General features: G+C 41.9%; 1 protein-coding gene across 1 annotated transcript in view; it reads right to left on the bottom strand.

The window, feature by feature from the left end:
• The window catches only part of DIAPH3 (diaphanous related formin 3), an 811,800-nt gene that overhangs the window by 380,485 nt on the left and 416,512 nt on the right, over window positions 1-14,803 (bottom strand). Inside the window, exons 19-21 of the mRNA XM_073580354.1 lie at window positions 11,311-11,405; window positions 5,018-5,119; window positions 2,387-2,626 (exon numbers count right to left, since the gene is read on the bottom strand). Of these exons, the coding sequence (XP_073436455.1) occupies window positions 2,387-2,626; window positions 5,018-5,119; window positions 11,311-11,405 (437 nt within the window). The remainder of the gene's footprint in view (window positions 1-2,386; window positions 2,627-5,017; window positions 5,120-11,310; window positions 11,406-14,803) is intronic.

Below are 14,803 nucleotides of genomic sequence, written 5' to 3' on the forward strand. Positions count from 1 at the left end.
GCCACCACACACAGACGTACCCAGGACATGTGCTACAAGTGTCGCATTCCTTGTGTCAAGCCACTCATGACCAATAGACAATGCCAGAAGCGTCTTACCTGGGCCAAGGGTAAAAGGAACTGAACTGATGCTCAGTAGGTGTTGTTTTCAGATTAAATTAAATTTTGAATTTAATTTGGAAATTAAGGTCCCAGAGTCTGGAGGAAGAGTGGAGAGACACACAATCCAAGCTGCTTGAGGTCTAGTGTGAAGTTTCCACAATCAGTGATGGTTTGGGGAGCCATGTCATCTGCTGGTGCAGGTCCACTGTGTTTTCTCAAGACCAAAGTCAACAAAGCCATCTACCAGGAAATTTTAGAGCACTTCATGCTTCCCTCTGCTGACAAACTTTTTGGAGATGGAAATTTCACCTGTCCACACTGCCAAAAGTACCAATACCTGGTTTAAATACAACAGTATCACTGTTCCTGATTGGCCAGCAAACTCGCCTGACCTTAAGAAGAAGATGAGAGACACCAGACCTAACAATGTAGATGAGCTGAAGGCTGCTATCAAAGCAACCTGGGCTTCCTTAACACCTCAGCAGTGCCACAGGCTGATTGCCTCCACGCCACCGCATTTATACAATAATTTATGCAAAGGAGCCCCGACCAAGTATAGAGTGCATTTACTGAACATACATTTCAGTAGGCCAACATTTCGGATTTTAAAATCATTTTTCAAGTTGGTATTATAAAGTATTCTAATTTACTGAGATAATGACTTTTGGGTTTTCATTGGCTGTAAGCCATAATCAATTGACAGAAATAAACACTTGAAATAGATCACTCTGTAATTACTCTATATAATATAGAAGTTCCACTTTTTGCATTAATGAAATAAATTAATTTTTTGATGATATTCTAATTTTGTGAGAAGCACCTGTATATCATTTTTTAACATTACACGAAAAAGTGCACCCATCACTAATCTTGGGCTCATTAAATTATACACATTACATAAAGGTGTCACGATGCAGAACACTGTAATTGGACACTTAGCATGTTCCACGCCATTTGCCGTTTGTAGTTAGTTGTTGAAAGCATTGCTCAGATGTGCATTTTTTACATAAGTGTTCTATATGTGTTTTCCACGCATAGATCACATACCCATTATAATCTAGTACTTTTCTTATCCGAGTCACGGGTCAAAATAACCCATACAATTCTTAGTCGACATTCCCACGATGAGCCTTTGGTGAGTTTTTGACGCAGCAGAATCTCTGCACCTATTATTTAATTAGTTTACTTGTGGTTTTTCATTTTATTTGTGTGTGCGTTGTTTTAACATGCACTTTTATTGCATTATTGCCGCTGCGTTTGTTGTCTCTGTTTGGTGTGTCATGCTGTAACTAAATCTCCTTGGTTTTTGATACCTACTGGTATTTGGCTTTGACAAAACTTTACTGATATACAGAACTCAGGTTCGGATTACATGCCATTTTCATGCGTTTCCGCTATAGAAACGCACTAGAAATGCATGTGCGTTTTTTACTTGCACTTTTTCCACATCTCATGCAAGTCTATGGGGAAAATCCCTACAGAAAACTCAGTATACCCACAGAAAAAAATTGACATACTGCGAACGGCCAGTTTACGCAGTGTTTAAAAGATGCACAGTGGGCAGGAGTCTTTTATAGATCTCATCTACTTTGCTAAAAATGGAGGACGCTGTATTTTTCATGCAGCAAAAATATGCAGCGTCACAAGCAGCACCCTGATTTATTGAGTGCGGATCCACCATTGGAATTAATACCTTATAGAATGGTGTCCACCAAAGTTCATGGATATTTAAGACGACATTGCTATATATACATTAACATGTAAAGATTGGTAACAAATAATTACTTGTAATGAATAACAGATTCACAGTAGAGAGGCAAGGTTAGGTAGGTTCTATAACTGCGACCCACCATAAGTCATCAGGAAGCACACAGCACATGCACACAACAAAACGGAGGAGGAAAAATATTACCCAAGTTCTGTTACATTAAAGTAAGAAAAGTTCTAGAGGTTATGAACTTTATCGTTTTTCTACCAGGTGCATAGAAAGTGAGAAGTGCAGAGGATCAATAAAAGGACAGAACGCCGGTGCGCACATCCTGCATCCCTGGTTGTACTGGACATGCTGGAGTTCTGCACTTTACTCTATAGTACATCCATTAGGGTTACTTATGATCAAACCACAGAAATAGAAAACAAATGTTTTGAAGAACATAGGTAGAAAATATTTTTCCTCCATCTCCAATAATAAACGTGATGGTGCTGCGGCTGCAGAATGACAAACGATGTCATCAGGAAACACACGGCACGTAAAAAGAGATGTCATTAGTAAAAGTAACACTCACTTTACAAAGAGAGCTGAGGTTGAATCCGAATGTTTGTGCATTTCTGGACCCGGCATTCATGTAGTTTCCGATGAGCAGCACTATCTCCAGCAGTTTCGCGAAGCTCCGGCTTTTCTTTATCTCCTCGCACGCTTCGCTGACAGCCATAATATCGGGTTTGATGTTGTTTACTTGCTCTTCAAATTGAAGGCGAAATAGAATTGCGTTGAGACGTGGAATGAGCTTCTTCACGCTGCTCATCTGATTAAAGAAAGGAATATATTTTATGAAATAGCTATATAATAATTTGCGGCTTTAAACCATTCTAGGGGGGACCGGCAAAAGAGAAATCCTTTACTGTGTGATGTAATTATGAAGGACAACATTGTGCAGATCTCTTCTCACTTCATATCTACAATGTCTATTCTCCATCACCACAATTTATCAGACACAGAATTAAAAGCGTTGAAACAGAATCTCTGACAAAGAAAAAAAGATGAAATCAAAACCTGGTTGGATAAAGAAGCCGACCTTGTATCAGAGTATTTATTGTGCCATCGAGGGAGAGCACAACAGAAAAATCCCCACACCTTGTCATCATCTTCCTCCTTTTCCCTAACACGACATCTTAATGACACATTTCCAGCCATATTGATATATCACAGGGAACAGGTAAATGAATGGCGGCAGGGGCACGCAACAGTTCATTACTTTGCATTCTTATGAATAGCAAAACTGCTAATAATGAATAAGCACTAAAAATCCGACATGATTAGCATAGCCACCATCCTACATACATAGGGCACGTTTCAAAATTTACGCCTTCTTTTGTCTCGTTTTTGCTGCTTTAACACTGTTTTTGATTTTCATCAAATTATCCTTTTAATTTGCAGCTTTTTTAATTCTATTTTAGAAGTGTTCGCCCGCCTAGTTTTTTTTTTAATGTCCACTACTGTGGGAGCGTTTTTTGGTTTACAGCTGTTTTTGGAAGGGCAGCACGGTGGCTCAGTGGCCAGCACTTACAGTTCTGGGGTCAAATCCCACTAAGGACAACATCTGAAAGGAGTTTCTCTGTTCTCCCCGAATTTGCGTGGGTTTCATCCAACACGCCAAAGACATACTGATAGGGAATGTAGATTGTGAGCCCCAATGAGGACAGTGATGAAAATGTCTGTAAAACGCTGTGGAATTAATGGCGCTATATACACAAATAAAATGTATTCACTATTTTCAACTAATTAAAAAGTCACAAATTTTTGATGCAATGTACTTGCCCCGTGGAGTGATATTTTCTTGTATACCTGCATTTTTTTTGGCACAAATTTTATGACATTTTGGCACATCATGCGCAAAAAGGTATAAAAAAAAACCCTAAAATACCATGTACTTGAGATTTTGCACAAAATTCATGAACTGGCATATGTCATATTTGGCGCAAACTGAGAAACGACTTAATCAACCCCATTAATGTTGAATCGGGCCCAAAGTTTGTAACATAATGTAAGGTCCCTTTCACACTGCGTTATTCCTCACGTTCAGTGGTCCAGTCAGGGATTAAGTCTGAATCACCCGCAAAAAGGAATTTGGGCATATACGCTGATGGGGCCATAGACTAACGTTGCAGACGGAGTAACCGTGTGCTCTATTGTGCATCCTGTTTGGTCATACACGCTTCCTGGAGGCTGACACACAGACGGAGACTATTAAGTTGCTAGAAAGCTGCTGCTGAACGAATGGGTGGGAGGCCAACTCCTAGCTAAGGTCTGTCCTAACCTTTTATTGCATGGAACACCAGCTTCCTAATATAAGCCACCTGATATAATAACACAATGTTTCCAAGATTCTCCCCCTATCCAAGATCATGTTTTCAGGATTTCCTTCTAATTATCAATGGATCAGAAATTGGCACAGGATCTCTCACATGAGCGATTTCTGAGAAAATCACAAAAACATGATCTGTTGAGGGCTGCAAGGACAGGAGTTCGGAAACACTGGTGTAAACGGCACAGGCTTCCAAAATCTGAAAAATATTGGCCATATAAGGCAAAATCTATGCAAGATATGTCAACGTCCAAATGAAAAGTAGAGGCACACGAAGAGGAGCATATGGACGAGTATCATTGGTGATCCACGGGCTGCAAGTTGGGCACAGGTTCCTTGAGAACACAATCACTATAGAAACTGCCGCACACAACAAAGAAACCTTTGTCATGTGAATTCCTATGTCAGGGACACATCTACAATACCATGTAGGCTTCTTGCAGATTCGCAGAGGACAAAGCTTCATATACCGGCTATATAAAGAACTTCATAGTGGTTTTCTTCAGGACTCATTTATTGAAACATACTTTTGTACATTTTCCCAGTCATAATGACATAATTTCAGAAATACAACTGTACATAAATTCTTCCCAGTGTGACCTTTTAACTGGAAAGCATTTATGGGAATTAGCACAGATAATACAGTATATCTCAACACCTTTTATCTCATAGCTATAAAGGCTGTCTGGCTGTGGAGCAGATTTACATCTCCTTCATCCTCGGCGAAACCTATACAGCTTGATAGAGTCACAAATGCAATTTTGTCATCCAACAATTCATTTTAAATGGAAAATTGGATGAAACAGATTGAAGACACAAAGAAAGACTCACCACAACACCAAACTGCTCCGGCTCCGACAGGCTGCAATATTCACCCTTCAGTTTGGCCAAGGCTGTTAACTGAGTTTGTTCCGGCATATGTTTTATTAAATTCTGCAGAGAGAACAACATATTTATCAGTTTAAAGAGATATCCTCAAGTTTGGAAGTTATTCCCTACCCGTAAGTGGCTTGACCGCTGGGATCCCCATCAATTCTGAGAAATGGGACTCTTAAGAGCGCAGTGGAAAATAGAGCACTAGCTGATCATGCCCACTCAAGACTGACCACAAGGGGCTTTTCAGAGCCACAGTTCTAGAGAGCAAAAGAGGGTCCCAATGTTTGGAAAGTTATTCCCTATCCTACTGATAGAGGAGCACTTCCTACCTTGGGAAGACCCCTAAAAATGTATAAGACCCTAACAACACTATTACAATAGGTCATTCAGGCCCAGGAAAAAAGTAAGTGCACATACACTTGATGGCACCCCATATTATACTAGTGGAGCACAGCACCTATGCTCTGTGACTGAGGAGGGTTTAGGATAATATGAAGATTTTAAATTGGTAATTCAGCAGTCTTCATTGTCGCATGGGGATTGGTAGAAATCAAGAGAACAAGAGATTGTTTAGGTGTGTTATATATGTGTCTTATAGACTAGAACATTTGCACGATACCTTATTCTCATCACGTGATATGGTATACATCTACCGTACATACAGGAAGTCTGTCACCGGCCAGCATCCACCCCTGTGCCATACATACAGGAGTCCGTCATCAGCCAGCACTCCATTCAATGTCAACCAACATTTAATCCTGAATGCTATATATGTCTTTTCAAATCTGGAAGCTTGTATCTGGTATATATTTATTTCAACTTACTCTGCTTGTCCCCTTTTGTTTTGAGGTTAAGAAACTTTTCAAAGTGGTTTATGATGCATGTAGGCCTGGACATCGGTTTGTCTGATAATTACCTCTATTGTGCCCTGCTGTCTTAGTTTAGTTTGATTGATTAACGAGGAGAGAGAGAGAGAGAGAGAGAGAGAGAGAGAAAAAAAATCTAAGCCTTAGATTCCTATATAGTCAGACCTAGCTTGGGGAAGGCATTTATGCACGGGGCATTTATGCACAGTTAATCGAAGCAAAGTTTATCAAAGTACGAGGCAGTTATAACATGGCAGTCAGACAGGGCAGGAGACAGGTAAGACCTTTATAAACATCTACTCCCTGTACATTTGGATTACAACACATATTTACCATATGCATTTGTATAATTTATTTCCTGGCCGCTGCATTCACACACATCGACCGCCATGGTATTAACTCTCTACACTCCATCCATATCGGCCCCTCACTCCTTTCCTCTCCTATGTATAGCACTCACGTTCTTTTCACATTGTTAAATTGCACCGATCCATTCAGTCCCACCATCCAACATAAGAGAGGCTCCCACAAATCACTTAACCATCTGCTCACTCTTTCTATCCTCCTTCTCCTAGTCGCAGGAGACATTGGTCCCAACCTTGCTCCCGCATGTTATAGAAAATCAAACCCCCCAACTACTACACTCAGAAACCCCTCTAATCTTATTAATATTCCCTGCATGCCATCTGTCTCTCTTAATTGTGCCATTTGGAATTCTGGCTCAGTGTGTAATAAACTCTCCTTCATCCATGACTTCTTCCTTTCAAATTCTCTTAACCTCCTGGCTCTTACTGAAACCTGGATCCAGCAGTCAGACACTACCGCTGCTGCTGCTCTTTTTCATATGGTGGATTACACTTCTCTCATACCCCAAGATCAGAGAAAAGAGCAGGTGGAGGCGTTGGTCTGCTCCTATCACCAAAATGTACCTTTCAGGTTATCCCAAGTATCCTCACTAGTCTTCCCTTCTTTTGAGGTCCATGCTGTCAGACTCTACGTCCCCTTCTCCATGCGAGTGGCAGTGGTGTATCGTCCTCCCGGCCCCTCCCATCAGTTCCTGGATCATTTTGCCACTTGGCTTCCACATTTTCTCTCCTGTGACATCCCTACCCTCATCATGGGCGATTTCAACATCCCCATTGCTCTTCCTCTCTCCCCATCTGCTACCTACCTTTTATCTCTAACCTCCTCGTTTGGCCTTTCGCTGCTAATTCTCCAACGCATGAAGATGGAAACTCCCTCGACTTTGGTCTTCTACCGACTTTGTGCAGTGGATGATTTCGCAAACTCCCCTCTACCGCTCTCTGATCACAACATTCTTTCATTCTCTATCAAGAACTGCCAGGCCGCTCAGGTCACCCCCATGGTCCATACTTATAGAAAAATACAGGCCATTAACACCCAGAAACATATGAAGAATTTGAAGTCTTCATTGGCCCCTATCTCCTCCCACTCATGTCCTGATTCTGTACTGAAGCATTACAATGAAACACTTCAAACTGCCCTGGATGAATTTGCACCTCCTATACATAGAACAACACGACAAAGACAGCAACAACCCTGGCACACCCTGCAAACACCTTTCCTGCAGCTGTGCTCCAGGTGTGCCGAGCGTCTATGGAGAAAATCCAATCTACACGAAAATTTCATCCATTATAAGTTTATGCTTAGAACATACAACACTGCCCTTCACATCTCCAAACAAACCTATTTCAACACCCTCATCACCTCACTGTCCAATAACCCTAAATGTCTCTGACACTTTTCATTCCCTGCTCAACCCAAGAGTGCAGGCCCCAACCACAGAGCTTCGAGCTGACGATCTGGCCAATTACTTCAAAGAAAAAATTGACCATATCCGACAGGAAATTATCTCCCAATCACCTCATACCATGCACTGTCCCCCCTCCCCCACTGCATCTAGCTCACTCTCTGATTTTGAACCAGTCACAGAAGTAGTAAGCAGGCTCCTTGCATCTTCTCGCCCAACCACTTGCACCAGTGACCCATTTCCATCACATCTGCTCCAGTCCCTTTCCCCTGCTGTCACCACTCACCTAACTAAAATATTTAACCTCTCTCTCTCTTCTGGTATCTTTCCCTCCTTATTTAAGCATGCAATCATACATCCACTACTTAAAAAACCATCCCTCGACCAAAACTGTGCCGCTAACTACAGACCGGTCTCTAATCTTCCCTTCATCTCTAAACTCCTGGAACGCCTGGTCCACTCCCGTCTGGTCCACTCCCGTCTGATCCGCTATCTCTCTGATAAATCTCTTCTTGACCCTCTCCAATCCGGTTTCTGCTCTCTACACTCTACTGAAACTGCTCTCACTAAAGTCTCTAATGATCTACTAACAGCTAAATCTAACGGTCACAATTCCATGCTAATTCTCTGGGATCTCAGCAGCCTTGGACACGGTGGATCATCAGCTCCTCTCTCCACTATGCTCTGCTCCACCGGCATCAAGGACACCGTTCTCTCCCAGTTTTCCTCCTATCTCTCTGACCGCTCCTTTACTGTATCTTTTGCTGGCTGCTCCTCCTCTCATCTTCCCCTTACTGTTGGGGTTCCTCAAGGATCGGTTCTAGGCCCCCTCCTCTTCTCTTTGTATACTGCCCCTATTGGTCAAACAAACAGTAGATTTGGTTTCCAGTACCATCTCTATGCTGATGACACCCAATTATACGCTTCCTCTCCTGACATCATGCCTGCCTTTTTAGAAAACACCAGCAATTGTCTAAACGCTGTGTCTAATATCATGTCCTCACTATATCTGAAACTGAACCTGTGAAAGACTGAACTCCTCGTGTTTCCTCCCTCTATTAATGTACCTATACCAGACATTGCCATTTCTGTGTGTGGTTCCACTATTACTCCCCAGCAACATGCCCGCTGTCTAGGGCCATACTTGACTCCGAGCTTTCATTCACCCCCCACATCCGATCACTGGCTCGCTCTTGTTATCTGCATCTCAAAAACATTTCTAGAATTCGACCTTTTCTTACCTTTGACTCCACAAAAACTCTTACTGTTTCTCTTATTCATTCTCGTCTGGACTATTGTAACTCTCTTTTAATCGGTCTCCCTCTTACCAAACTTTCCCCCCTCCAATCTGTCTTGAATGCTGCAGCCAGGATCATATTCCTCGCCAATCGTTACATCGATGCCTCTACCTTGTGCCAGTCCTTACACTGGCTACCCATCCACTCCAGAATCCAATACAAACTTATTACCCTCACACACAAAGCAATCCATGGCTCAGCACCACCCTACATCTCCTCCCTCATTTCAGTCTACCACCCTACCCGTGCCCTCCGTTCTGCTGATGACCTGAGGTTGACATCTTCGATAATCAGAACCTCCCACTCCCATCTACAAGACTATACACGTGCTGCGCCAATTCTTTGCAATGCACTTCCCAGGTCAATACGAGTAGTCCCCAGTCCCTACAATTTTAAGCGTGCCCTGAAAACGCACTTACTCAGACTGGCTTACCGCCTCAACACATTGACCTAACTATCCCTGTGTGGCACAGTCAAAAGTTTTACCATAACCAGGTTCTCCGTATCATGTTCCCACATGCTTTATGCATCTATTAGCCCTCTGTTTGGACCAGCCATAATGTTAAGTGTGTAACAGAACAGACACAATCAGGGCAAATGTTACCTCCCACCTTTCGTGTCTACCTTTTTTCCCTATAGATTATAAGCTTGCGAGCAGGGCCCTCATTCCTCTTGGTATCTGTTATGATCTATGTGATTATTGTTATGCTGTAATGTCTATAGTCTGTACAAGTCCCCTCTGAAATGTCAAGTGCTGCGGAATATGTCGGCGCTATAGAAATAAAATTTATTACTATCCGCCCCTGCACCGTACATACAGGAGTCTGTCACCAGCCAGCATCCAAACCAGCACCGTACAGACAGGAGTCTGTCACCGGCCAGCATCCACCCCAGCACCGTACAGACAGGAGTCACCAGCCAGCATCCGCCCTTGTACCGTACATACAGGAGTCTGTCACCAGCCAGCATCCGCCCCTGTACCGTACATACAGGAATCTGTCACCAGCCAGCATCCGCCCCTGTACCATACATACAGGAGTCTGTCATCAACCAGCATCCGCCCCTGCACCGTACATACAGGAGTCTGTCACCACCCAGTATATGTATGTAACGCACTTACAGGAACTGGTTACCAGCCAGTATCCTCCCACGTAACTTTTATACAGAAGCCAGTCACCGGGCAGCATCCACCCATGTACCTTACATAAAGGAGCCGGACACCGGCCAGCATTCGCCCCATGTACTTTACATATAGGAGCCATACACCCGCCAGTATCTGTACATGCTACGCACTTACCGGAGCAGGTCACCAGCCACCATCAGTCCATGTACCATACATACAGGAGCCGGTCACCAGACAGTAATCGCCCCATGTACCATACATACAGGAGCCAGTCACTGGTCACCGGTCTGTATCTTTACATGTAACGCACTTACAGGAGCCGGTCACCAGCCAGCATCAGCCCATGTACCATACATACACGAGCCGGTCACCAGACAGTAATCGCCCCATGTACCATACATACAGGAGCCAGTCACTGGTCACCGGTCTGTATCTTTACGTGTAACGCACTTACAGGAGCCGGTCACCAGGCAGCATCAGCCCATGTACAATACATACAGGAGACTATCACCAGACAGTAACCGGCCCATGTACCATACATACAGGAGCCGGTCACCAGACAGTAACCGCCCCATGTACCATACATACAGGAGTCGGTCACCAGACAGTAGCCGCCCAATAATGTACCATTCATACAGTAGTTGGACACCGGCCAGCATCCGCCCATGTTCTGTACATGTATCGCACTTGCAGGAACAGGTCACCGGAGAGTATCCGTCCATGTACCGTGCCATTCATGAGCTGGTCACCGGCCAGTATCTGTACATGTTACGCACTTACAGGAGCCGGACACCGGCCAGTATCTGCTCATGTAACATATATACAGTAGCCAGTCAGCGGCCTGTACTATATATACAGTAGCCAGTCACCTGCCAGAACCCGTATATGTACCGTACATACATGGCCTGGTCATCAGCAAACATCTGTATAAGTACCATATGTACAAGAGCCAGTCAGTATCTATATATGTACCTAAATGTATGAGCCAGTCACCAGGCAGTATCTGTATACGTCCAGATATTAAGTGCTATTGAATGCAGGGAGGGTGTGGGAAAGTGTTAGACCTGCCTATAAACGGTGCCTATCTGTCTAGGACCCACTTAAAATTCTGGATACTGCAAAAGGTTTTTCAGGTTTCATGAATTTTAACAGCTTTAGCAAATAAATCCTATTAAATAATATTTTGCTACCTGGACCATGGAATCCGTCAGCTGTGTTTCATCAATTTCCAATATAATTTTTTTAATGTCTTCATAAGGCAAACGATAAGAACCCAGAAAGATAGCTGAAAATGAAAACATATTCTGTTGTAACAATTATATCACAGCAGGTCCTTTTCTCTCACATTGGGTTGAGGCCATACTCTGGAGGAGTATTAAATGCATGTTGTTTTTTTGGGGGGTGGGGTAAAAGCAGATTTGTCACCAGATTTCATACAACAACCTATATACGTTATTATATAGATCTCTTGGACAGGGTGAGACTGATATATTTACTTTGAAAATCCATCTCAGAATGGCTTTAGAATTCTGATATTAAGCAGCAGGGTGGATTTGATTTAAATCTAACTGATTTAAATCACGATTTAAATCACTAGTCAGTAAGGCTTGATTTAAATCAGTGATTTAAATCAAAGTTTCTACCTAAACTAGTTCTTGCTACTTTAACATGCAAGTAGATGAAGATTTTTAGAATCACTTTTTATATTGCTTTTTTCTCCCCAGTTTAATGGGTTAATCATTCATATTTGGACACCACTGTTCTGTTGTACTTAGGAAGGAGAAAAATAATCCTGACCTTAATAACAATTTAAATAGATTTATTCAACTGAAACAATAACAACATTACAGCATATGTTATTTGCTTAAACAAACATCCATGTTTGTTAACTAATTTGGCTAAACAAAATATATATATATTTTAAGAAACTTAGACTGTCAGCCCAGCCGACACATGAAAAACTTAAATACTACTGTCCCTGCTGTCCTCTGTAGCTCACTTGTCGTCATCTTCATCATCATCTTCTTCTTTGTTCCTATTCATAATCTGGAAAAGAAAAACAAGCTTTCCTGCTTTATTGGGTCCCAACCGATTTCTCAATTTAGAATGAATGAGTCCAAAGGAAGAGAATATTCTTTCAACGCCTGCAGAAGAAGCTACTGCTGTTAAAAGTGAAATCATTACTTGAACAGTCTCTAAATCCAAGCGCTTAAGTGACTTCCACCAGTTTACTGGTGTGACCTTCCTTAAAATATCTTCAGCAAACATATATTTCTTGAATGGTTCCCCCTTAGCTCTGAAGTTTATTATAGTTGGCATTAAAGATGGATGATTGCTGGATACCCATGTCATAGCTAACTCCTCTTCCACAGCACTTAGGTTTTGACCCTGATATTGGATATTGACAATATTTGCCAAAAAATGAGCTGGAGTCAGTGCTTGTCCCATTTGTTTGTTTACTGCTTGTAATTTAATTCTGTCCATGTGTAGTTCTGTTTTTAAGTGTTCACTCAGTTCCTTCCAAATTTCAACAGCATCCGCAATAAAACAGCTATTTTTCTGTATTTTGTTTAAAGCTTGAGAGATGGGTTTCAGGAAGCTCAGCATATGTTCAACATTTCTCTTAAGCCCAATGTTGAGGATTTTGGCCGTGACAGTGCCATCTATTATATCTCGATTTTCTTCACAAAGTGTCATCAGAATAGGCCAGTATTTGATATACTGCTCAAAACAGTCCACCACAGAGTTCCATCTAACATCTTGTGGGAGCGTTAGCTTGGTTCCACCCATCCTTTTCAGAGCTGCTGCAGCAAAATGATTATTACGGAAGTATTTAGCAATTTCAACAACATTAGCCTTTATTTCTGGAACACTTAAGTCTTTGGCTAAGAGGTGCAGCAAATGAGCACTGCAACCATATGTTATTAGCAGCTTTGTATTCCCCTCCCTGCTCTTCTAAATCTCTTCTCATCTTGGATACGTTTGCAGCATTGTCAGTGACCAAACTGCATACTAGACATTTGAATTTTTGTTCACATGTCGTTATAGCTTTTACTGCCACTTCTTGTAAGTATTCTGCTGTGTGTGCATTTCCTGACGTATCAGTTGTTTGTGCAAGGAAGACTTTACCTTCTTCTGTTGTTATACAATCACATACAATAGGATCATTGTGGACATTACTCCACCCATCAATACTTAGGTTAACAATTTTACCCTCCAGAGCTGTTGCACATTGCTCCATTTCTCTGTCATACACTTGATCCAGCAGTTTCCCTGCAACATCAGCTCTGCTGGGTGGACTGTATCCTGGTCTCAGTGACTGAACCATATTAATGAAATGTGGGTTCTCAGTCAGACGGAAAGAAGAGTTCGTTGCATAAATAAACTGGGCAATTTTTTCATCAATCAACTCTTTTTCTAATCTGCTAGTTCTTATCACAAACCTATCTATGGTGGTTCCAGGAGGTAAAGGTTTTTTCTTCCTTTTGGGTGATGGTGATATGTGGCTGTGGGTGTCTGATGATGATGCTGCTGCTGCTAATGAAGCACTATCCTGGATGGATAACTCTGAAACTGTAGAACAGGATGATGGTGATCTTGGAGGTGGATAGTTTCCAGAATCCATGAATTCCCCTAAACAAAAAAAGTCAATGCTGTTATTTTATTGTTTATACAATTTCTGCTTATTGTACACAACACATCACTGCCCCTGCCCCAAAAGGAATATCTGTTTTTCTTCATAACTGTACCAAATGACAGTAACATGCAGTAATAATAAGAAATATAATTTTTCTCACACATGACAGTTCAGTCTTTAGAAATAGGATTCAATAAAAATGTTTACCAACCTGAAGATCCTGCCTGTTCAGAAGTGTTTTGTTTGGCCATCTTCATCACTGCACTTCTCATGATGTTGCCTCATTCGCGCCACCAGGCCTTGCATCTCTTTGTTGCATCGTTTGCATTTTGCACGCATGCCTGCCTTACCGATAGGCGAAGGAGCTTCATTAAAATATTCCCAAACTGGGTCTCTTTTACGGCCTGCTGCCATTATAAGGAAAGAATGTAATAAACCTCAGATCGTACACACAAACAGATCCAGACTTGTCTGTCTGTGGCTATGCTGCAGTATTGTGCTCAAAGTTTCACTTTCATTTTCTTGTCTGCTTGCCCTTCCTCCTCCTCACACTTAGATTCACATTCTTCTTGTGTTGTGCAGATCTATTCCACTCCAAACAATCAGAAACATATTGTCTAACTTCTTGGACTTGGCACTGAAGGGGTTGATTCTGTATTCATAGGTTTGTAGAACAATAGGATTAAGGTCTTTTTTCTCAACTCTGTTCATGTTGTAACATTTTTGCCGTGAAGAAGAGGCTGGGACCTCTGCGGAGTCAAATTCAGTTTTGAGAACTGCGTAAGTAAAGCGAGCGTCTGTGATAATATAGGAGAGAAACTGCCCACTATTCCTACAGAAACCTCTGGAAGAGCATGGCATTGTGAATGTTACACATATACAGCCTTTATTCTACTGAGTTAAACAACTCAGCTTTATCTCATGATGGAAGAACCTTTGGATGGTAAAATATTTTCCTCAAAAAGCAGTTTATTGAAAAAAATCCGATTTAAATAAAAAAAATCCGATTTAAATAAAAAAAATCCGATTTTTTTGATTTTTTTTAA

The sequence above is a fragment of the Dendrobates tinctorius genome, unplaced genomic scaffold, assembly GCF_039654945.1.
Source record: "Dendrobates tinctorius isolate UK_male_01 unplaced genomic scaffold, ASM3965494v1 ptg000064l, whole genome shotgun sequence".
NCBI classification, from domain to species: domain Eukaryota; kingdom Metazoa; phylum Chordata; class Amphibia; order Anura; family Dendrobatidae; genus Dendrobates; species Dendrobates tinctorius.